This window comes from Lissotriton helveticus, chromosome 7, assembly GCF_964261635.1.
Source record: "Lissotriton helveticus chromosome 7, aLisHel1.1, whole genome shotgun sequence".
NCBI classification, from domain to species: Eukaryota; Metazoa; Chordata; class Amphibia; order Caudata; family Salamandridae; genus Lissotriton; species Lissotriton helveticus.
In genome coordinates this window covers 1,903,073,424-1,903,099,112 of record NC_136068.1, presented here as the reverse complement: position 1 = coordinate 1,903,099,112, position 25,689 = coordinate 1,903,073,424, and the positions used below count along the sequence as shown (strand labels likewise).

General features: G+C 46.3%; 1 protein-coding gene across 1 annotated transcript in view; it reads right to left on the bottom strand.

Moving 5' to 3' along the window:
• Window positions 1-1,620: 1,620 nt before the first annotated feature.
• Window positions 1,621-25,689, bottom strand: part of LOC144767844 (killer cell lectin-like receptor subfamily F member 1) — a 192,671-nt gene continuing 168,602 nt past the window's right edge. Inside the window, exons 5-6 of the mRNA XM_078651209.1 lie at window positions 5,181-5,293; window positions 1,621-2,065 (exon numbers count right to left, since the gene is read on the bottom strand). Coding sequence (XP_078507335.1) covers window positions 1,936-2,065; window positions 5,181-5,293 — 243 coding nt within the window. The 3' untranslated portion in view covers window positions 1,621-1,935. The remainder of the gene's footprint in view (window positions 2,066-5,180; window positions 5,294-25,689) is intronic.

The window sequence follows — 25,689 nt, the reverse complement described above, 5'->3', positions numbered from 1 at the left end:
AGGGCCTCTTTTATGAGACCGTGCGTCACTTTTACGCCGCCGGTGCGTCACTTTTTGTGACGCACCAGCAGTGTAAATAATGTGCCTTGCACCAAATTTACAAAGTGACGCATCTAAGTAGATGCGTCACTTTGTAAACCCCTGCGCTACATGATACCTACGCCAGGTATAATGTATGCATGGGGGACGTTCTGACGCAAGAAAGGGTCCTAGAAGTGACACACTGAAATCTATAAGATTTCACTGCGCCACTTCTAGGACACAAATGCGTCAATTTTTTACACCTGCCTCACAGCAGGCGTAAGACTGACGCAGGCCCTTTCACATGGGGCTTGCCCCATGTGAAAGGACACATTGCTGGAGTTGCGTCGCTTTTGTGACAAACTCAAGCAATGCGTTACTTTTGCGCCATACAGATACGTCAGAAATACTGACGTATCTGTAACTCCTTGCGCCATGATGTGTCATACTGTAAATATGACGCATCATTGGTGTCGCAAGGAGGGCGCAGTGAAAAGTGACGCATTGCTGTTTTCACGCAGCAGTGCGTCACTTTTCATAAATGAGGCCCTCTGTGTTTGCTGTTAGCAGACGCAGAATATCTCTATACCACTGCTACCAATTTCCTCTGTTCATGTAAGGAAGATATGTTATGTGTCTGCAAAAACTGCACCAAAGTTATTTGCAAATAAATGATTCCTTTACTCTCCGGTTTAACATAACTTTGCGCCCCTATGTTGGGTCAGCACAGGAGCTGAGATTCCAAAAAAGGTCTTAACTTGCTAATAGTTTTCTACCATATTTCACGTAGATGCGTTAAATATTAGCCTATTAAGACGCTTTGGCCCCTTGTTGTAAATTTGCCCCCCTTAACGGATCTTCATAAATCTTGTCAAATACTCAGAAGATGAAACATGCTAAATGTCACCAAACCTCAAATGAGGCCAACATTTTTAGCAAACAAGCACTTTTTTCCTCCCACCCTTTTAACTGTGGCCGCTTAACAAACCTTCACACATTTTCAAATTTCAAGGGTAAGCTAAGCTTGCTAAGCATCTGTGAAACTATATTCAAATGCATCAATGGTCACTTAAGTTGTACGCAATCAAAAAAAAAGAAATAGTCAAAATTGCCATAAAATGCAAACCCTTTTCTAGTCCACCCAACACATTCTTGTGAGAATAACTTCTGAAAAGGAATTCCTGAATAGATTGACTGCTAACCAATCAAATGCACTTTCCTGAGTGTAGCTTAAGTGTCATGCGAGTTTGGTAGAATACTGTTAAGTGATTTCTTTCTGTAGGGGAAAGCACAGATTACCAAAAAAGATCAACTTTATTTTTGTGAAGAGTCATTCAGATTCATCAAATGGCGGCGAAGGTATTAAGCAAAACATAAAACACTTTTAGTGGAAACACACCCCTAAAACATTAAGTATAGCAATTACTATCATACAATTTATTTATAACCAAACCATGCAGTGCAACAAATACCACTACAGTAACAGAGGAAACAATGAAACCCTCCAGTCTTCCTTTGTGTCCATACATATTAAGAGTGAGTTTGTGAGGTCAAAGGTACTTTGAGCCTTAGCATCCAATGGAAAAACATAGAGAAGCAATGGAGGTCAGCTGTGCAGCAGGCAAAGGAAATCCCTAAAGGTTGATCACCAGGTGGACAAATGAGGCAGCCGCTGGACATTTCTACTTCTGTGGAAACGTTCACGTAAGCAATGTGTGAAGCATACTAGGGTATCAAGGATTGTCGGGATCCGAGTATGGCCCGGGCTCTTCCTGCGATTCAGGATCCCATGGTGGAGCTGCCACCTCTAGTTTCACATTTGTCAGGTTTGGCCGACTAACGGCATGGAGCCTTCAGATGCTGGATCCCAATCAATAATCAAACATTTGCTCCTGACATCATCAAAAATGAGGTTCATAGGTTGAACCGAAATACTCTTTTCTCGCAGATCCATTTCTTCTGGCTGTGGCAAGCTTCAGGATAGATCTCGTTGTTGGCGAGAGAGGCGCAGTTGCTGTCGTTCTTCCTCTTCTTCACTGTAAACCTGAAAGACATGGTGTTAGCAAGAGATGAAACCAGAGCACAGACCACTCATGGTGCCACAAGCCCACCCAGACAGGAGAGAATATAAAGGAAAGTGAGCAGGAGAAAGACAGAAGCCGAAAGAGTCTATTGCAGAAACCACGCGGGTGACACTATAGATCAAGAGCTGATTGGGTTATTGCAGATGTGGTCATTTGCAAGTCAGGCCCACACCACCACACACAATATAAACCTATGGTTTATGCACCGCCTTGTAAATCATCTTAATTCGCAATCTAGGTCTTCCACTCAGTTTTCAGTGGTGCTTTGTTATCGGCTTATGTGTGTGCTTTACAAGTACTACTACACACATAGGTACTTACAAGCTTATGTACATACATATATGCAGGCAAGGTTCAATAAGTATGAGTCACATTATGGGGCACATAACTCTTTGTTGATATCTTTTTAACTTCTGTCCAGTATCTTTTCTTTCAACCTTTTGTAATTATAATACAAGAAAACCAAATACACATCCTGTGGATAAGACTCTCTATTTTGCTTCTTTATATTGAATTCACTGCATGTCACCCGCCGCACCAATATTTTGAATTGCTTCTAAAGACAAACACTGACAGCTCGGCCAATCATGAATCTTACACTGTGGTACATCACAGATGTTAACCATTTCACCTACTTATAATTTTTTATAGATATAAAACAAGCATGGCAAAGCCACAATATGGTACCATTGACAAAGAGACACAAACCTTTTGGCTGTGACAGCACTTTATTTATTTCCCCAGATGGTTGCTAGGAGTGCACATGTATGCAGAGCAGCCATCTTGGATTTAATATTTTTAAAGCAAAAGAAAAATCATTCCAAGATGCCCACTGTGCCTGCACACAAGCACAGTGGTCATCTTGATATGACTTTTTTTTACTTTACGAAAAGTCTGTGCTATGTTACTGATGCACATGCATGCATAAGAATGTCAACCGTCTTGCTATGCTTTTTATTTTACATTTCGAAGCAACATTTACAGGATGGCTGTTGCGCAGGCGACCATGCTTGTTTGCATACGTTAGTAACTACCCATTCAGTCTAGGTAATGCTCCCCTCCTGGCACTAAACAACTCTGCTTGTGGTACCCAATGACCTTTGTCACATTCTTTCTTATGTCTCCAGCTGGAACATATTGACATCCAAGGACAATTATTTTGTTTCTCACGCATTTTGTGTTACACAATTTATAGTATCTATAGGGAAGAACCTGGGTGGTGTTCAGACTATACTTCTCTGCTACCTCGCTTTCTTGTCCGTTACTCCTTTCCTTAAGTTCTAAGTTATACAAATGTTACTGTGAATCGATAAATTGGTTTATTAAATTTAAAAAAGTTTCGGAGTGCTACATAATTTAATTTTAGCAATAAGCAGGTATTGCGTCAGGTAAAACACTTAGGGGCAGATTTATGAAGCCCTTGCGCCACGTTTACGCCGCTGTTGCGTCACGCAAGGCGGCGTAAACGTGGCGCATCCCTACGACCGATTTACAACGTGACGCATCTAGGCAGATGCGTCACGTTGTAAAGCCCTGCGCCGCTTGTGGGCGTTCCGGCGCAGGGTGGGCGTTCCGGGGCAGGTGCGCCTCGCAAAAGTGGCTGAGTGAAATCTATAAGATTTCACTCAGTCACTTTCAGGCCAATGCTGCCTCAAAACCCTGCGCCTGCTTGAAGCAGGCGTAGGTCTTGACGCAGCATTGCAAAGATGGGGCACCCCCGAGCCTTGCTGGAGCTGCGTCGCGCTTGCAACGCAACTCCAGCAATGCGCCACCTTTACGGCACAGATGCGTCACGCATCTGTGCCGTTTTTGCCCCATGGTGCGCCGCATTGTAAATGCGGCGCACCATGGGTGGCGGAGCATCGGCGCAAGATAACTGGCGCATCCCTGGGGATGCGCCAGTTATCATAAATCTGCCCCTTAGGGCAGATGTTCAAGAAAGGCACGCAAAACAGCACAGCCCTAACAGAGGCTGCTCTGCATTGTGAGACGAGACAGGGCAGGGAGCAGAAGAGTGCCATATCTACATGGATGTGGTACTTTCCTCCCCTTTCCCTAGCGCCAGCGCTGATTTCAGCTGTCATGCACCACGCACACACCTTAGAGCCATAGCACTAAGGTGCGGACCTGAGTCAAGCATAGGTTTTGTACAGGAAGGAACCATTCCTACACAAAATACTATGCCTAGACAAGTTCAAACGCCTTTCCCACTTTGTATGTGTGCTGCACAGTGCAGCATGCATGCAAACTAAGAAAAGAAAGAAAGAAAAAATAAAAACATTTCTCCTCTTAACGCCTCCTTTCAGATGGCGTTAACTTTTGGTGCTTAATCCAGTTTACAATTGTTTGTAGATTCAGTTTTCTGTCAAAACGCATGGGTGCCTGCATGGGAACACCCTTGTACCACCCATGTAACACCCCCTTGGTGCCAAGTAACGCAAAGCAATACTTTGTGCTTCTTTGCGTTACTTGTAAAGAACTTTCCAATGCAAAATACGTTTCGCGCTGGATAGTAAATTGGTAAAAAATATTTTGTGCTGGCTATCGTCAATTTGTGACGCTAACCAAGTGCAAAATGTTTGTAAATGTACCCCTATGGGCCCTATCTATGACTTTAGAGGAGCAGGTCAGCACAGCAAGTTACAGTGCTGCGCTGCTGTGCATCACAGAGAAAGGGCAGGAGTGGGCCATATTTATGCAGTATGACAAATTTCTGTCCTCTTTACCTCTGCGCTGGTGTCATTTTGGCTGCCTAGCTCCAACACAGGCAACTTTACACCATGGTGCAAGGGTGTCTGTTTTGTCAGCAGGATTCCTTTTGTGCAGGAAGGGGCACCTTCCTCCACAAAAACAATCCTGAGAGTCTTTTTCCTCTTTCTATGAGTGCTACAAAATGTAGCACAGAGAGGGGAAAAGCAGAGGAGAAATAAAGATAGCTCTTCTGGTTACGCCGCCCTTGGAGAGGTGTATTTTTTTGGCGGATTGTCAGGTTTACAAGGTGTTGTCAAAATCTTTGGCAGTTGGGTTGGACTACTGTATGTGCTGTTGGTTGATTTATAACAGAGCATACTGTACCTGTTCTGCTCCAGAGGCGCACCATGGAGCCACACCGGCTGGTCGTCGGCCTCCCTGTACACAAGCCCTATCCAGTAATAGTCCGAGGCCTGTCCTTTCTGGAGAATTTCGTCCTGAGCAGGAAAAAACACATTAGACAAAGGGTAAATCTCTTGATTAGTGGGTGGAACTACTTTCAAGAGATGCAATAATCCATGTATATAACAACTGCGGTGCTACCCTTCATTTTCACTGAATTTCACTTCTAAATACCTCTTGGATGGGGAACATCCTTCACAACGCGGATTTTACTCCGCAATGCTTTCACAACGCGTCCGTTACAACGCAAGTCGTAACCACGACTTGCGCTGGAGGGCGCTAGAGGATTAAGAATAGTATATTTACTATTCCAACACCTTCCCTAGTGTCCACGGGGACTGGTGTTAGAATAGTAAATTATACTATTCTCAATTCGCGCCCCCAACGCAAGTCGTGGTAACAACTTGCGTTGTAAGGGACGCGTTGTGAAAGCACGCGTTGTGATAGCACGCGTTGTAATGGAACGCGTTGTGATGTCGTACATCCCTCTTGGATGGATGATATACTGTTCAATATTCAATAAACGAATCCGAGCATGATCCTCACATCTGGGCAGCGTAAAGGGCACGTGGGCTGCCTTATTTTCACTCAGTGGCCTTCTATTTACCAGTTCCAAGGGCGTGGCGCCTGGAACTCGGCTTATCCAGCCCACCCTTAAAGGAAGCCATCCGGATTAACATGGTTACTTACTATTGTTATTGCCTCACTTTTGATAGCAGGGGCCATGCACTCATGTAGGGGCATATTATCAAGGGCTGGCGATACAATTATTGCCACTTAAGCGTCCGTTTTGCGGGAAAACCAGCGATGTTCCATGGAAAAGCCCACTCTCGCTAGAATATTTATCGCCATAGCGCTAAGCGTTGATGATACAGTGCTAGCTTGGTGATATATTCCAGCGCTAGAAGCGATAATTAAAAGCATACTAAGCACGCACAGCGATAATTATCGCTGGGGCTTGATAGTGTGCCTCGTAATTCTTTCAAAATGCATGAGGTACTGTGTTTTTAGAACACAACCAGACAAGGCATTTGAAGACAAGGCAGTCCAGAAAAAAGTGAGCCTTTAAACTTTATAGTAAACTAAAATAAACTTTATTAAGAAGAAATTAAAAAAGTCAAGAAAGCAGGAGAAGAGGTTAGCAATATATTAAGCAAGTTAAAACATTCAAATTAAAATCCAGAACTATAACGTTTCTTGTTAATGGTCAATGAAAAAGAAACTAGAAAAAGTGAAACAGTGACGCTCCTATGACGTCATGCTGCCAACCTTGTGACTAAGCGAGACAAACCAATAGACAAGGTCACATAGGTCGCAGGAGGGCATGCCAGGGATAGGCTCCAGGATTTTGGCTTCATTGAAGTCCTGGAGAGCAGGGATGATGTTCAAGAAACAGCCCCAATATCTAAAGGTCTTAGGCTGTGCATTCTTTTTCTCCAGTTTTCCTGAGGCTGGCATCTGTTCAGAAGAGAGGCTGCTGGGAATTAGAATCCGAGCAGGACTGTACCCAAGGCTTAAGTTGGTTGTAAAAACTGGGGGGGTCTCTAAAAGGGGTGTAACCTATGTAATAAAGGCCGAGACTTAAACATAGAATATAAAAACTCTGTTGCCTGACTGGTATTTTGCTGCCTCTTTCTGTTATTGCATCCAGATGTATAATAGAACAACTGACTCACACTTGAACCAAGGCCTTATCAATGGTTGTTAGCTGCAGAAGAACAATGACTTTGTGGTAAGTAATAGTGAAAATGCTTCACTTCTGTAATTACGATACCATGAAATAACTATGGGGCATATTACCAACAAGTAGCGATATTTATCGCTAAATAGGCCTAGCGACGATTTTTTTATCGCTGAGCATCGCCGGAATTTATGGCTGAGATAACGTGCTATTAGCAACGTTTATCTCCAAAGCGATACATTTTCCGGCGATAGCAGCGAAATGCGTGAATATCGCTGAGAATACAGCGATATTCACGCATTAGCGACAAAATGCTCTTAGCCATGTTATCCTGCTGGATAACATGGCTAAGAACTGGTCTGGGCAGGTGTTAGTATTTGGAGATATTCGGCTTAGCGCAAATATTTCCATCGCTACGCCTGCCTTGCTAATAGGCGATAGCGGACTGTTTTAGTCGCTAACAGTTTGGGTACGCCCACTTTGCATGTCATTAGCGATAAATATCGCTAACATGCAAAGCGGGCCCCAAACCGCTCGCTATCACCTAAAAGCTGTCGCTAACTGCTGTTAGCGACAGCTTGCTAATAGGGCGATAAAATTATCGCCGCTTGGCGGCCGAAAACAGGCCGCTAAAGAGGCGAAAATTCCCTATCGCCACCCTTGATAATATGCCCCTATACCACTCCATTAGAAACGTTAAATAACACTCTTTGTAAAATACTCACTTTTATTTATTTTGAACTTGAAAAAATGCCTAGAAGCTGGTAATATGTGGCAGCACGCAGCAGCTTTATCACTGCAGACCTGTTAGGGTAGAGCCAGAGTCTTTGCTCTAACCTTCACCCCACCTGCCGCACTACAGATCCTTTCGGAGTACTCTGCCCTTCACCCCACCTGTCCCACTGCGGATCCTCATGGAGTACTCGGCCCTTCACCCCAGCCGCCCCGCTGCGGATCCTCACGGAGGACTCTGCCCTTCACTCCACCTGCCGCACCACAGATCCTTTCGGAGTACTCTGCCCTTCACCCCACCTGCATGGGCGTCCGCAGGGGAGGGCAAGGGGGGGCACTTGCCCCCCCTGGAACACCGGTCCAGCACTATTGACAGCCCCCACGGTGGTGTTTGTCTGCAGGGCCGTCAATTTTAAAAGCGTGAGAAAGTGCTTGCAATGACGGTCCTGCTGATGGGCAAGAGAGAAGGTCCGGGCCTGGCTGCTCCCACAGCTTGAAGCAAAGGCGCACCTAGAGTCAAATTTCGGGGGTGGGGGGGGTGGCACACTTTCAAGCTAAGGAAGAGTGGAGCTGCAGCCAGGGGCCCTAGGAAGGGGTGAAAACCATTGAAGCCTCATTAACGCCAGCACCGAATTACACAATTTGCCCAGAGATGCAATGGGTGTGTCTGCCTGTTTTTTGCGAGATCAATTGGAAAGTCCTTCTGTGCACTCGTGATTTATTTGTACTCAAGCTATATTCCTTTCTTTTGTTGGTGCTACTACATCCTGGTACCTACTCTTTAGGCGCCCTTTCGTACACCCTATCGTGTGTGGTGCAGACACTTCTGTTCCGATGGATGTGTGCACTTTTCAGCGAACATTAAAGTTTCATCAATTTCTTTTCCATGGTAATAATCAGTTTTAATTCATATTTTGGTTTCCATTGTTAACTGTTGTTATACGTTTTTTAATATATCCATTATTTCTAAAATAAAATAAAATAATGGATATATTAAAAAACTGTTAACAATGGAAACCAAAATATGAATTAAAATATTTTGTTGACAACTGAAAAAGAGTTAAAACTGAACAGAAGTGTCTGCACCACACACGATATGCCTGTTTTTTGCACCATAAGCACTAGTATTACAGAAGGGTCTGCATATGAGATGGATTAAAGAGTTTACGCCTTGAGCTCCAAAGGGGCAGTCCCTCATGTTCATTGCAGTATCGAGTGTAGCACCTGAACAACTGTCTGTACTCACTGTCGCCTGCCATGATTCACGAAGGGAAAGCCGTCCCACAGGGACAACTTTTCTTTTCTGAATCATGTACCAACTGCAGCTCAGTGTTGGTATCCGATCAACGGTTTGCGACTGCCATTGCGTTTAAAAACCATTGATATATGTCATTGTAAATTGCAATTTGAAGATAGCACCCTTTCCACTGCCCCTCCAAACTCCAATATGAAGTAAGATGCAGAACCCCTTTTGTCAATCATGAAGGTTATACACTGGGGCAGCTGTGCGCTATAAAAATAACATTAACATAACATAACATAACTCTAAAAAGGGGTTTTGCAGTAGCAACCACTGTGATGCTGCAAATTGTAAGCTTTATGACCACAACATCCTTTTGTATTTGAGGGCCCTAGTTATTTAGATAAAGCAGGATGTGCAGTGAAAGGAAAGACATTACAAATGAGTAGTGCCTTTAATGCTCTGGAAATGCTAGGATCTCCAATCTACCTCTCTACCTCGCTCTCTCTACCTCTCTCTCTACCTCTCTCTCTACCTCGCTCCCTCTACCTCTCTCTCTACCTCTCTACCTCTCTCTCTCTACCTCTCTCTCTACCTCTCTCTACACCTCTCTCCCTCTCGCTATCTCTCTCTCTCTCTCTCTCTCTCTCTCTACCTCTCTCTCTCTCTCTACCTCTCTCTCTCTACCTCTCCCTCTCTCTCTCTCTCTCTCTACCTCTCTCTCTAACTCTCTCTCTACCTCTCTCTCTACCTCTCTCTCTCTACCTGTCTCTCCACCTCTCTCTCCACCTCTCTCTCTACCTCTCTACCACTACCTCTCTACCTCTACCTCTCTACCTCTACCTCTCTCTCTACCTCTCTCTCTCTACCTCTCTCTCTTCCTCTCCCTCTTCCTCTCCCTCTCTACCTCTCTCTCCCTCTCTCCCTCTCTCTCTCCCTCTCTACCTCTCCCTCTACCACTCTCTCTCTACCTCTCTACCTCTACCTCTCACCCTCTCTCCCTCTACCTCTCTCTCTCTCTCTCTCCCTACCTCTACCTCTACCTCTCTCTCTCTACCTCTCTCTCTACCTCTATTACTCTACCTCTATCTCTCTCTACCACTCTCTCTCTCTCGCTCTACCTGTACGTCTCTCTACCTCTCTCTCTCTCTACTGCTCTCTCTCTCTCTCTCTCTCTCTACCTCTCTCTCTACCTCTCTCTCTCTACCCCTCTTTCTCTCTCTACCTCTCTGCCTCTACCTCTCTACCTTTCTCCCTACCTCTACCTCTACCTCTCGCTCTACCTGTCTCTCTACCTCTCTCTACCTCTCACTCTACCCCTCTCTACCCATCTCTACCTCTCTCTCTACCTCTCTCTCTACCTCTCTTTCTCTACCTCTCTCTCTCTACCTCTCTCTCTCTACCTCTTTATGTCTTTACCTCTCTCACCCTCTCTACCTCTCCCACTCTCTCTCTACCTCTACCTCTCTACCTCTACCTCTCTCTCTACATCTCTCTCTACCTGTCTACCTCTCTCTCTCTCTCTCTCTCTCTCTCTACCTCTCCCTCTCTACCTCTCCCTCTATCTCTATACCTCTCTCTCTACCTTTACACCTCTACCTCTCTCTCTACCTCTCTCTCTCTCCGTACCTCTACCTCTACCTCTTTCTACCTCTCTACCTCTCTCTCTTTACCTCTCTCTCTACTTCTCTCTACCTCTGTCTCTCTACACCTCTCTCTCTCTCTCTACCTCTCTACACCTGTCTACCTCTCAACCAGTTGAATTCCGGGAAGCCCAAACCATCAGTATTTCAAATCTGCGCATGAAACGTGGATAGGATGAGCCGTGCAGCTCAGAAAGGGATGTTCTTTTTACATCATTTGTATTTAATAGAATTGGGAAGCAGGAGAGCAGTCTCACAGTTGAGATAGGGATTCACATACACTGGTGACAGCTTTTGAATTGGCTTTAAAACCATTCAAAGATGGCTGCAGCATCTACGTGGGATGTGGTGGACTAAGTGGCAGCCGGAGCCATATAGCACCGCTTGTCATTTAAAAAAAAAAACAGCATTGACATAGCCAATAGGCCTCCCCTTTGGGACTTTAGAAGTGTTTAGTTGTCTAGTACAATATCCGGATGTACGGCTTTACAATGCGTGCATTTACACCACGTGCCGTTACAACGTGGTTTTTTCAACGCAAGTCGTTACCACGACTTGCGTTGGAGGGGTGCGGACTTCGGAATTTTTTAATTTACTATTCTAACACCAGCTTACGTACAGTAGGGAAGGTGTTGGATAGTAAATTAAAAAATTCCTTGTCCTGCAGCGCCCTCCAGCGCAAGTCGTGGTAACGACTTGCGTTGGAAAAACTGCGTTGTAACGGCACGGCGGTGTAACAGCCGCGTCATAAAGGCTGTTCCCCACAATATCCTTGGTGCAACAACTTCAAGTGTTGCATGGCTAAACACTTAGAAGGTCCCAAACGCGAAAACTATTGGCTATGCCAATGCTTCTTTGTTTTTTCCTCTGTTTCATTGTGGTTGCCAGGTAATCTGCTGTGAAGCCTCACATGATTTTTCTCCCACCCCATGGGTTTCTTTGTTTATTTAAGCTCTTTGTCTTATTAGATTTTTTAATTTGTTTATTTAATACTTGTGCTCAATCATGTCGGAGGATGGTGATGAAGTAAAAATGTTGCCCCCCCCTGGAAAAATTTCTGCGGACGCCCATGCCCACCTGCCACACTACAGATCCTTTCGGAGTACTCTGCCCTTCACTCCACCTGCCGCACCACAGATCTTTTCGGAGTACTCTGCCCTTCTCCCCACCTGCCGCACTACAGATCCTTTCGGAGTACTCTGCCCTTCTCCCCACCTGCCGCACTACAGATCCTTTCGGAGTACTCTGCCCTTCTCCCCACCTGCCGCACTACAGATCTTTTCGGAGTACTCTGCCCTTCTCCCCACCTGCCGCACTACAGATCCTTTCGGAGTACTCTGCCCTTCACCCCACCTGCTGCACTACAGATCTTTTCGGAGTACTCTGCCCTTCTCCCCACCTGCCGCACTACAGATCCTTTCGGAGTACTCTGACCTTCACCCCACCTGCTGCACTACAGATCTTTTCGGAGTACTCTGCCCTTCACCCCACCTGCCCCACTGCGGATCCTCATGGAGTACTCGGCCCTTCTCCCCACCTGCCGCACTACAGATTCGGAGTACTCTGTCCTTAACCCCACCTGCCCCACTGCAGATCTCCCCCACGCCATGCACTTTCAGATCACTAGCAGGTGATTTTATTTTCTGATTACCTCCTTTGTGGCCGCTTTATTAGCAAAAGTGTCTCTGCAGTGTTACAAAAAAGGCTGGCAATGGCTGTTATTGCCCCCTGCCCACACCACAGTCCCACCCCCAGTGAATAATTTTTTCACACCCAGAGTGAGGGCAAAAATGAATATCCTGATAGGGACCGGTCTCAGCCTCAGCTAAGGCAGAGGAGCATCACCCCACAGGAAAAATAAAAAGATAATAACAAAACGTTATCATCATTATATTTTCACAGCACTGGCCTCGTTTTGATTAAGGGGTGGGGCTGGGCTGTCAGCCAGCAGGGGGAGGAATGGTATGCACAAGACGATTTGGCTGGCCATCTCTGGTCCGCCAAACCGCCATACCCACTTTACATGTTCTCCAATCTTGGCTGTATTATGCCTGGGTGCAGAACATTCTCAGGCTCTCACTGCCTATCTGAGCACCGAATCACAGTGCTCAGACCAATCATGATGCTGCTTTCAGCAGGATCACTGCAGTGTATGGAGATATTAAGGGTCTGATTATGACTTTGGCATGTTCATGTTCAAGTTCTGGAATTTATGGAGCGCACTACTCACCCAGAGGGTCTCAAGGCGCTAGGGGAAGGGGTTCCTTATTTGTCGAAAAGCCAGGTTTTAAGTTCTTTTCTGAATGAGATGTGGTTCTGAGTAAGGCGTAGATGGGTGGAGAGTGAGTTCCAGGTCTTGGCAGCCAGGAAGGAGAAGGATCTGCCACCCATGGTGGATTTCCGGATGCGCGGGACTGCGGCGAGGGCATGCTTGGACGATCTAAGTTGGCGGGTGGGTATGTAGAAGGATAGTCGAGTGTTGAGGCATTCGGGTCCTAGATTGTAGAGGGCTTTGTGTGCGTGGGTGAGAAGGCGGAAAGTAATTCTTTTGTTAACGGGAAGCCAGTGGAGGTCTTTTAGATGTCCGGTGATGTGGTCTTGGCGCGGGATGTCTAATATGAGTCTCGCTGAGGCATTTTGGATGCGCTGGAGTTTTTTCTGTAATTTTGCTGTGATTCCGGCGTAGAGTGTGTTACCATAATCCAGTCGACTCGTGACCAGTGCGTGGGTGACAGTCTTTCTTGTCTCGAGGGGGATCCAGCGGAAGATCTTTTTGAGAATGCGAAGTACGTTGAAACAGGAGGACGAGACGGCGTTGACTTGTCTGGACATCGAGAGAGAGGAGTCTAGGATGAAGCCAAGGTTACGTGCATGGTCTGTGGGTGTGGGTGCTGCGCCCAGCGCGGAAGGCCACCAGGAGTCATCCCAAGCTGAGGGTGAAGATCCTAGGATGAGCACCTCCGTTTTGTCTGAGTTGAGTTTTAGGCGGCTATGTTTCATCCATTCGGCTACTTCTTTCATGCCTTCGTGAAGATTGGTTTTGGCGGTGTTGGGGTCTTTGGTGAGGGAGAGTATTAACTGGGTATCGTCGGCGTAAGAGATGATATTGAGGTTGTGTTGACGCGCGATGGAGGCGAGAGGACTCATGTAGACGTTGAAGAGGGTGGGACTGAGTGAGGATCCTTGAGGTACGCCATAGATTACTTCGGTGGCCTCTGAGTAGAATGGGGGAAGTCGGACTCTTTGAGTTCTTCCAGCGAGGAATGAGATGATCCAGTTCAAGGTTTTTCCTTGTATGCCGATGTTGCTAAGGCGATGTATGAGGGTGCTGTGGCAGACTGTGTCGAAAGCGGCGGAAAGGTCGAGTAGGATAAGGGCAACTGTTTCTCCGTTGTCTAGGAGTGCTCGGATGTCGTCGGTCGCTGCAATGAGGGCGGTTTCGGTGCTGTGTTTGGCTCGAAATCCAGATTGAGATGGATCAAGGGAGTTGTTGGATTCAAGGAAGGCGGCGAGCTGGCTGTTGACGGCTTTCTCGATGACTTTGGCCGGGAATGGGAGGAGGGATATGGGTCGGTAGTTTTTAAGTTCAGATGGGTCTGCTGTGGGTTTCTTCAGAAGGGCGGTGAGTTCGGTGTGTTTCCAACTTTCTGGAAAGGTGGCAGAGTTGAACGAGCAGTTGATGACATCACGAAGATGGGGTGCGATGATGGAGTCAGCTTTGTTGAATATGTGGTGGGGGCAAGGGTCAGTGGGCGAACCAGAGTGGATTGAGTTCATGAGGCGAATGGTGTCTTCAGTGGTGATTGGGTTCCAGGCGCTGAGGTTGTTGGTTAGCGGAGTAGGATCTGAGGGGGGTGGGGAGGGTTGATCGCAGGGAGAGTTCTCGAAGCTGTTGTGGATGTCCGCAATTTTGTTGTAGAAGAAGGAGGATAATGCGTCGCAGAGGTCTTGGGAGGGAGTGATGTCGTTAGATGCTGCGGTGGGGTTGGTGAATTCTTTGATGATGTTGAAGAGTTCCTTGCTGTTATGAGTGTTGTTGTCGAGACGATCCTTGAATGCTGATTTCTTAGCGGATCGAATCTGTTCGGTGGTGGTTGCGGGTGGCTGACTTGAGGGAGGCCATGTTGTCTGAGGTTGGGTTTTTTCTCCATATCTTCTCTAGAGTGCGGCAGAGCTTCTTGGATTTTTTAAGGTCATCATTGAACCAGGGAGCCTTTTTGCTGGTTGAATTGATATGGAGCTTTTTCAGGGGTGCTAATTCGTCAGCACTGTGGGTGATCCATTGCTTGAGTTTGGTGGCCGCTTGGTTTGGGTCCAATGAGAGGGTGGGAGGGTTTTGGTTGAGTGATGTGAGGAGTTGGTTGGAGGTGATTTTGTTCCAGTTTCTCCAAGGAATGGGTTGGGGGCGAATGTGGGTTAGGGAGGTTTTGTAGCTGAAGTGAACGCAGCTGTGGTCCGTCCAGTGGAGAGCAGTGGTGCGGTCGAAGGAGATGTGCTTGCTGGATGTGAAGATAGGGTCGTCCACCAGGTAACCCCTCTCAATGGGTATCTAACTTTGCAAATCTTATTACCCCCTACTACATGTCATCTAGCAATTTCTCTCTGCTGGGTGATCTAAATCTACACCTGGAAGATCCCACCATCCCCTCATGCTATAATTTCCTGGAAGATCTAGCTGCACTGAATTTACCTATTATCAACTCCAGCCCTACTCATATAGCTGGCCATTTGTTGGACCCCATAATATCTAACGTCAGTGAACTCACGCACATTGCTACCGTACCTTCTGGCTGGTCCGACCATCATCTCATCAGCTTTAGCATTTCCTTCCCACCCTCCCCTAGTGTGAGACAAAACACTATTGCCACAAATAGAAGGAACTGGAAGTCAGTCGACATCGATGTTTTAAATGCGGCACTTATACAAAATCCTCCCAGCCCAAAATCCAACATGGACCATGTAGCAATTGAGACACAAAATTGGCTAACAAATGCAGCAAATAGCTGTCTGCCTTCTACTCACACCAAAGGGAGTAGACATCGTTCCCCGGCCCCATGGTTTAACGACAGTCTTAAAATCGAAAAATCAAAATGTAAAGTATTAGAACGTAAATGGCGTAAAAAGTACGACCCTAATGCCAAAAAATGCTATCATGAAGCCAGAAACCATTATCATGCGGCGTGTACAAAGGCAAGAGCTGCCTTCGTCTCAAAAACAATCACCGAAGCAACTAACATGCCCAAAACTCTTTTTTCTAAAGTTAAGGAATTGGCAGGCGCACATACTACAGCCGCTGCACCCCCCCTAAGCGCTCAACAATGTCAGGCGTTAGCTTGCTTCTTTACTGAGAAAATCGAGAAAATTATCTCAGACATTAATACTAAAATATCTGACGCTGACCCACCCCCTCCATCTAACCCCATCCTACCTCAACCCACTGCTTTAGGCGAAAACCTGCTGGAATCCTGGCCGAGTCTCTCATTAGAGAATCTCAAGGGAATCCTAAAATCCGTTAAATCTGGTTCCCCTAGGGATCCCATCCCTATTAAAATTATAAAACAACTGGATGACCAGGCCTTGAATATCATTGCCAACCTCTTAAACTTGTCCCTCGACCTCGCCACTGTCCCGGCCTTATGGAAGCACGCCATGGTGACACCCCTCTTGAAAAAGCCAAATGCTAACCCAGAAATACTGGCCAACTATAGGCCTATATCTCTGCTTCCTGCTTTTTCAAAATGCCTTGAGAGACACGTTCACTCCACGTTAGCCACTTTTGCAGAAGAAAACTCCTTACTCCATCCTTCGCAATCTGGTTTCAGGGCCGGTTTCTCGACGGAGACCGCCCTGCTAGGTGTCACTGAAAATATCAGAAAACTTCTTGACCAAGGCCAGACGGTAGCACTCGTGCTATTGGATCTAAGTGCGGCGTTCGATACCATCTCCCACGAAACGCTCATTAGAGAACTACACATAAATGGCATAAGAGGAAAGGCTTTGGAGTGGATCAAATCCTTCCTGGCAAATAGAACCTTTCAGATCGCATCAGCACAGGCCGAGTCAGACACCTTACCTGCAGCTCATGGAGTGCCGCAGGGGTCCATCCTGAGCCCTCTGTTTTTTAATATCTATCTCAAACCGCTAGTAGAACTTGTTGAAAAGCTAGGGCTAACGCTCATGAACTACGCCGACGACACCCAAATCATTTTTTCCCTGTCGAATTCTTGTCCCCACTCCCCGTCGTTACTCAAGGAAGGATTACTAAAAATATTGAACTGGATGACAGCAAACCAGTTAAAACTGAACGGCGACAAGACGGAAATTCTGATTTTGGGAAAAGACAAAGATCTCTGGAACCCCGTGCATTGGCCAGAACAGATGGGCATCCTTCCTACCCCGGTGTCCCATGCTCGAAATCTGGGTTTTGTACTAGACAACGCCTTATCCATGGACAAGCAGGCCAGCAAGGTTACTGGATTGTGTCTCACCATAGCTAGATGGTTGAGGAAAATCCTGTGGATGTTGCCTATGTCAACACAAAAGACCGTAGTCAATGCCCTTATCACATCAAGGCTTGACTACGGCAACATCCTATATTTAGGCGCAAATAAATCTGTCATTGGACGACTACAAGTAGCACAAAACGCTGCGGTCAGACTCCTGTGTAAGATTCCTAGGAACGCTGGAGTCTCGAACCATCGCCGGGACCTTCATTGGCTCAGGATAGAGAGCAGAGTGCGCTTCAAGGCCTTGAACTATATGTTCAAAATAAAAACTGGAGGAGCCCCAAAATACCTCCAATCCCTTGCTTGCCTCTACACGCCAAAGAGAAACCTCCGGTCCCAGACAGCAGCATATTTCTGTATACCAAGGTTTAAACGTGCAAGATCAGGGGGCAGATCCTTTGCCTATCTTGGACCCTCCCTGTGGAACACACTTCCTCCAAGCATTCGGAAGGAAGATAACTACCATAGTTTTAGAAAGCTCGTAAAGACCTGGCTGTACGAACAATAACCACTTCAATATCTCCCTCCGTCTCTGTCTTTTGTTTCTAGCTGTGTCTAGGCGCCGGGAAACCCTTCTTGGGTAGCTGTTGCGCCCTATAAATTGACAAAATAAATAAATAAATGGGAGGGGGTGTCCACAAGTTGTTTGAGTCCGAGATTGGCCAGGTTGTTCAGAAGGGCGGTGGTGTTGCTGTCGTGTTTGTTTTCTAGGTGGAAGTTGAGGTCTCCTAGAAGAATGTAGTTCTCGGAGGCTAGGGCGTGTAGGCTGAAGAAGTCTGTGATGTCATCGCTGAATTGGGTGCGGGTACCTGGAGGCTTGTAGATGAGGGGGCCTCTCAGTGTGGTCCTGGGGTCGGTGTGGATCTGGAAGTGAAGATGTTCGGCGGTTGCAAGATTGTCGTCGGTGCTGGTTGTGATTTTGATGGTGTTCCTGTGGATGATGGCGATGCCACCTCCTGTCTGATTGGTGCGGTCTTTGCGGATAATCTTGTAAGTGTCCGGTATGGCTATGGCGATGTCGGGAGCTGATGATGTGTTCATCCATGTTTCAGTAAGGAAGGCTATGTCAGATGACGCAGAGTCGATTAGGTCCCAGAGTTCTGTTGCATGTCTGTGGACCGAGCGGGTGTTGAGCAGGATGCACTTAAGGCGGTTTGAGTTGGAGTTGTGTTTGGAGGACGTGGGATTGGTGGGAGTCCTGAAGCAGTTGAACTTGCAGGAGAGGCAGGCGAAAGGGCCGTGAGTACGTCCTGGAGTAGCCTCGCAGCAAAGTGGTGTGCGTCCGGGATTGAGGGTGAGGAGAGTAGCGGCATCATATATGATTCTAGAAGGTAGGGGGCGGTGGGGACCAGGGGGACAGGCGCTGGGCGCGGTCCAGGCACGGACGGGCGCAGACGGGCTTACCTTTGGCGCACCTTCGGCGCGGATGGGGCGCGACCGCTGCGCGTTAAGGCATCTGTCATATATGGATGGTGGAGGGGGCGGGGGCGAGGGAGGGTCAGCTGGGAGGTGGGGCGGGCTGTGGGGGACGGGCTCTGAGGCACCACCAACAACAACAACAACAATGGCGGCAGCGCCAGAAACACGAGACTGGAGGTTGGCTGGGGCACAGACACTGGGTGGAATGCTAAATCATGCTGCAGCTGTGAGTGCGCGAAATAAAGCACTGCGATTAGATTTGAATTACCCCCGAAGCGCCTGTAAATGTCCACGAGATGATCTAATGGCGCTCGCAAAACAGCGTGAGTATAATGATATAATGGCGCTCGCAATACAGCGTGATCACAATGAGACAGTGGCGCTTGCAATACAGCGCGAGTACAATGATATAATGGCGCAGTCAACGATACCAGGCAGGCAAGCAGGAGCTGGGGTGAAGGGAGCGACCGCTTCTGAATGCGTCAGGACGGTCACAGCGTTAACGGGGGAGAGAGTGTCCTATGTAGTCCGTGGGAGGGAGGGTCAGCTGGGAGGCGGGGCGGGCTGTGGGGGACGGGCTCTGAGGCACCACCAACAACAACAACAATTGCGGCAGCGCCAGAAACACGAGACTGGAGGTTGGCTGGGGCACAGACACTGGGTGGAATGCTAAATCGTGCTGCAGCTGTGAGTGCGCGAAATAAAGCGATGCGATTAGATTTGAATTACCCCCGAAGCGCCTGTAAATGTCCACGAGATGATCTAATGGCGCTCGCAAAACAGCGTGAGTATAATGATATAATGGCGCTCGCAATACAGCGTGATCACAATGAGACAGTGGCGCTTGCAATACAGCACGAGTACAATGATATAATGGCACAGTCAACGATACCAGGCAGGCAAGCAGGAGCTGGGGTGAAGGGAGCGACCGCTTCTGAATGCGTCAGGACAGTCACCCGTGTGGCATCGGATCTGCCCTGCTGCCGCACCAGCAAAGCTGAGGTCAGGCCGCCCACTAGTTTAAGAGTTATCTCCTGTCTGGCATGCTTTTTTTCCGTTCCCACAGCAGTGCCACTAAAAATGGGCAACACAATGGGAACCAGAAAACAGTTGCTATACTGTGTATACTGAAAAGTCTACGCTGTGCAGGAACTGGGGTGCATGCACACAGCAGGGCACATGTTGTGCCCCTCTGCTTGCACCCCAGGGCACAGAGGCACTCTCTGCCGGGGTTTTCATGAAGTGGAAACCGGCATGAAAACCATGACGGAGAGGAAACTTGTAATATGCTTGGTGGGACTGCTACGGTCCCGCAAAGCATATTGATGCCTCCTAACTGCTGCAATATCATTAGGGAATGGCAGTTCCCTTGCAGCTGCAGCAGGGAAATGGCAGTTCGACCACCCTAATTGTAATAGGGCGGTCAGGAGACCACCTTCGCTGCACACCACAAATCTGGAAATTCTTTTGCCACCAGACTTACAATTAAGCCCCAAGTGATATTCTGGGACATATTAAGGATTATGGGGGCACTAAGTCAAACAAATACTGGGGGGGCCCTGTTCGGAACAGCTTTGAATTCATAATCTAATTTCAACTCTTTTAAGCCCTCTTTGGCCAGGTCACTGACAGCGCACATGCACACTCATCTAAATTCTAAATGTGTTTACATCATATATTCAGAGGGATGTATGACGTTATAATGCATGCATTCACAACGCATGCCATCACAACGCAATTTTTACAACGCAGGTGCCATTACAACGCATGGCATTACAACGCATGGCATTACAACGCAGGTGCTATTACAACGCATGCCATTACACCGTAAGTATAGGTAAGTATTTATATTTTATAAAATTAATTAAATTTTATTTAAATTACAAAACTTATTCGATAAATAATTGTAATTATTTTTAATTTTTTTAATATATTTTTTAATTAATAATGTTAACTCCTAGTGTGTATAATAGTAGGGTAAGTGTAGTATAATGAAGGGGTAAAATGTACTATTCTAACTCCGGGGGGGGTGTAATAGTAGGGTAAGTGTTGGATATTGTAGGGGTAAAAATAATTACTATTCTAACTCCGGGGGTGGGTGTAATAGTAGGGTAAGTGTTGGATAGTGTAGGGGTAAAATTTACTATTCTAACTCCGGGGGGGTGTAATAGTAGGGTAAGTGTTGGATAGTTTAAGGGTAAAAATTACTATCCTAATTCCGGGGGGGGTGTAATAGTAGGGTAAGTGTTGGATAGTGTAGGGGTAAAAATTACTATTCTAACTCCGGGGTGGTGTAATAGTAGGGTAAGTGTTGGATAGTGTAGGTGTAAAAATTACTATTCTAACTCCGGGGGGGTGTAATAGTAGGGTAAGTGTTGGATAGTGTAGGGGTAAAAATTACTATTCTAACTCCGGGGGGGTGTAATAGTTGGGTAAGTGTTGGATAGTGTAGGGGTAAAAATTACTATTCTAACTCCGGGGGGGTGTAATAGTAGGGTAAGTGTTGGATAGTGTAGGGGTAAAAATTACTATTCTAACTCCGGGGGGGTGTAATAGTAGGGTAAGTGTTGGATAGTGTAGGGGTAAAATTTACTATTCTAACTCCGGGGGGGTGTAATAGTAGGGTAAGTGTTGGATATTGTAGGGGTAAAAATAATTACTATTCTAACTCCGGGGGGGTGTAATAGTAGGGTAAGTGTTGGATAGTGTAGGGGTAAAATTTACTATTCTAACTCCGGGGGGGTGTAATAGTAGGGTAAGTGTTGGATAGTGTAAGGGTAAAAATTACTATTCTAACTCCGGGGGGGTGTAAGAGTAGGGTAAGTGTTGGGTAGTGTAGGGGTAAAAATTACTATTCTAACTCCGGGGGGTGTAATAGTAGGGTAAGTGTTGGATAGTGTAGGGGTAAAAATTACTATTCTAACTCCGGGGGGGTGTAATAGTAGGGTAAGTGTTGGATAGTGTAGGGGTAAAAATTACTATTCTAACTCCGGGGGGGGGTGTAATAGTAGGGTAAGTGTTGGATAGTGTAGGGGTAAAAATTACTATTCTAACTCCGGGGGGGTGTAATAGTAGGGTAAGTGTTGGATAGTGTAGGGGTAAAAAATACTATTCTAACTCCGGGGGGGTGTAATAGTAGGGTAAGTGTTGGATAGTGTAGGGGTAAATTTTACTATTCTAACTCCGGGGGGGTGTAATAGTAGGGTAAGTGTTGGATATTGTAGGGGTAAAAATAATTACTATTCTAACTCCGGGGGGTGTAATAGTAGGGTAAGTGTTGGATAGTGTAGGGGTAAAATGTACTATTCTAACTCCGGGGGGGGGGTGTAATAGTAGGGTAAGTGTTGGATAGTGTAAGGGTAAAAATTACTATTCTAACTCCAGGGGGGTGAAATAGTAGGGTAAGTGCTGGATAGTATAGGGGTTAAAATTACTATTCTAACTCCAGGGGGGTGTAATAGTAGGGTATGGGTTGGATAGTGTAGGGGTAAAAATATTTATTAATAATAGAATTACACAAATAATTTTTTTAAATAAATAATATTTTATTTTTAAATATAATAATTAATTAATATTTATTTATTTATATAAAAGTAATTAAATAAAATGTTTAATATAATTATATACTTACCAATACTTACGTTGTAATGGCATGCGTTGTAAAGGTACCTGCGATGTAAAAACATGTGTTGTAAAGACATTCGTTGTAATGTATCCTGCGTTGTAAAAGTTGCGTTGTAAAAGATATTCGTTGTAAAAGTTGCGTTGAAACGGTTGTATACCATTCAGAGACAGTGATGTGTGTTTTCAATATTGGATCAAAGCAGCAGCTCACTAATATTAGTGCAAATAATCTCTGTGACACCCTCCCATTTTTCATATATGAGGTTCTGTTAAAATCTAAAAGATTTTTTTTATGGATGTTGCCTTAAACATAAACACAACATTTCTCTGCAAAATATCTGTAATATATTCTCACACATCACCCACATTAAAAATACATTAAAGGAAAACGGTATTTAACACAATCTTTTTAAGGATTATTGAAAGCCTTCAGGTCAAGACTCTACAAAATAGAGATGGCTCTATCAGGGGACCCCCTGAAAGGTTGGGGCCCTGGGCCAGAGTCAACTTTAACCATGCCTTAAAACATTTCTGGTGACACTAGTGCACCTGCACAAGTATGCACAACTTCAAATGACTGATCCAACTAACACATAGTAAGATTAAAGTTATTACCCTTTTGACCGCTAATTAGTGATAGTGTAGGAGCAAGGTGTCTACCATCAGGTTTCAGAACTCAATACAAAATCAATATTCCTGTTGAATGAACATGTCCTCACAAAACAGAAGCATAGATTCCTTTGGAATTTCTTGTGAAAAAAATCAAGATGGTGACAGTCTAACAAAGGTTACAAAGGACTCTTCTCTCCCTCTCTACTACTGTACTATACATGAATAATGTATGGCTCTGATTTATCAACTCTTCACAAGCACATTGTGGCAAGATTAATTTGTGGTGCTGCTCCCAGATGTTGGTCCATGAGGTCTCTAGCAGGTAGTTTGGTCAGTCTTGGCTTGACAGCGCATTGGCAGTGTTTGGTCCCCTAGACGACTGCCTGATTCATGGCAGGCTGTGGGCTTTTGATACACCAATGATGATGAAACCGCTGAAGCAGCCTCAAAAGGCCAAACACATTCCCACCACCTCCTCCTCAAGTCACACAATGGCTTTCACAGAGCCTGCTACAGACAGTGTGTGTCCCAAAAGGTGTATTATGGAGTTATTAGTCATGGGTAAAAGCATGAGGCAGTCTGCTTCATGCACTGAGGCAGTAGTGAGTGAGCCCCAGGAGCAGAGATCAAATCAGTCGTAGGAGCTCAGTATGCTGGGTCTTGAGAGACCTGAGTCACTGCTGCTCAAGCAACACAAGTGCCCGATGCTGAGATGTGGCAAGGAATAAGGCTTCTTGATCGAGACACAGCAAACAGCAAGCTCAATCTCTGCTCAACAAGAGACACAGACTGCAGAATTAGTTGGTGCTAATGGATGGAGTAAATAGTGCTGCTTAGCTGAAAGGAGCTATCAGCCTGCAGAAGAGTAAAGAGGTATATTCTGCCCCTTTACCCCCCAGAATGGAGCATTCTCTGATGCATTGCCTGCAGCTCGACATATTAGTAACAACATCATTGAAACCACAAGGGCAATGGTGGAAAGTCTGTGTACAAACACGATGCACTTACCATAAGGGGCTGGAGGATAACACATAGGCTGTGGAGATGGCCAACTAGCAGTATACAGCTAAACTTGAACTTATTACAAGAAGCTAGGGGATAATATGCATTGTGAGTAGTTAGCCTGGCATATGATGTCCACTAGTTCTAGTGGGCACCTTGCACCAGTCTAATCGACCCTTATTGATGGTGGTTGTAAAGTCAACCTTATAGAAAGCTATCCTAGTGGTAGCATGGACCAGCAGTCATAGGCTAAGACTTCAGAGAGCATGTGAAGCTGTTTGTTTTACCAATTATAATCCCTTAAATACCAATTGAAAGGACACCACACAAGGTATATATCAAATATATATGTATTTATTCTCAACACAACCCGTCGGCACTCTTTATGAGGTCAGAGGCAAAAGTACATCACCAGTTACTCAATTAATATACGATAAGTTGCACAATATACGGTAAGGCCCTAGGGGCCTCACGAACCATATACTAAGAAAGTGGTATAAGAACCACATCTGAAATAGAGAGTAGGCCTAGGGCCTAGGAAATCGCTGGGCCTACACTAAACAACCAAAGGTTAGGAAGTAGGAGGCCCACGGGAGACGAGTGCAGTGTCTAAACACAGTCGTGAGTTAACATTGACTTATAATGGGAAACGAAGAAGTTACAAAGTTACTGTTCAAGGGCACTTCCAGATGGACTACGACAAAACCTCTTTATACTAGGACACTTCGAGAGTCAAGACCCACGGGAGCACTGCAGTACTCGTGTTACCTCACCCCGGGAAGCCGGGTGCATAGGTGCCTTTTGGTGTTGGGTTTCGTCGTCGTTTTCTATGGAGATCTGCAAAGAACTGCTGCAGGTGACCAGAGGAAAAGTGTCTCGGTGGATCTAAGGGTGGATCGCAGATCTGAAGAACCTGAAAGCAGAGGGGACAGAGTCTGGGTCACTAGCCAGTGACCAGGAAGGTACCAGGAAGGAACCATGCAATGTCACGATGATCTCAGGTGAAGAGGTGAAGCTTGTCTCTGCAGCCACGAGGACCAGGAGGTGTCGATGATGACCAGGAGCTGGATTCGAGCTGTCCCACGAAGGATCTAGTTGACTGCGGTGTCGGTATCCGGATTGGACCTAACAAGCCTTGGCAAATGCAGGAAGTGATGATTGGCTTCGGTGCAGACCAGCAAGGTCTGTGGCACTTCTTCTTTGCAGAAAAGCTGGAGCAAGTCTGGAGCAACCAGGAAAGCAGTTTAGTTCAAAAGGAAAGTATTCAGGGGGCTCACTAGCCAACGGACTAGGAACCGGAAAGACACATCAAGCTGAAATGCAAGAGCAGGCCCCACGCGGGACTCGTGGAGTGTGGAGAGCTGAGCGTTGGTGCAAATGGTGCTCCGGTCTGGGGCTTCTCGTACTCCAATGCATAACTGCAAGTTACCTCAGGAGCCGATGCAGTTAGCAAAATGCAGGATGTCCAGGAGTTCTGGTCCCACGTCTCTTGTGTCCACCACGGGTCTCAGCTTTGCTGTGGGTGTGGGTCAGAGTCAGAGATGTCTACAAGTCTGTGTCCTGTGTCGTTGAGTCTTCACGTTCCGGCGGGAGCATCGACAAAGTGGAACGGTTTGTGCCTCTTTGCACAGGGTGGTCACTCCTTGACCACAAGGGAGTTGTCTTCCATTTTCCAGTCTGAATGGAATGTCGAAGGTCCAAGAGTGCTGTATCAAAGTTTCGTTCCAGGATAATCTAAAGTCCTAGGGACACAGCTCCTATACTTATACTAAGCTAAGGGGTTGTATTACCTGCTAGGTCCCTCCTATGGGTGGACCTGGGAAGGGGGTGGTTACACCCCTTTCCCTTTGTCCAGTTTCACACCAGAGCGGGGTTGGAGTGCCCAAGCAACTGGTTTGAACCGGGCTATGCATGGAGCACCTTGTGTGCCCCAGGCAGTGCCTGGAAAAGCATCTGCTGATGCAGCCCTCCC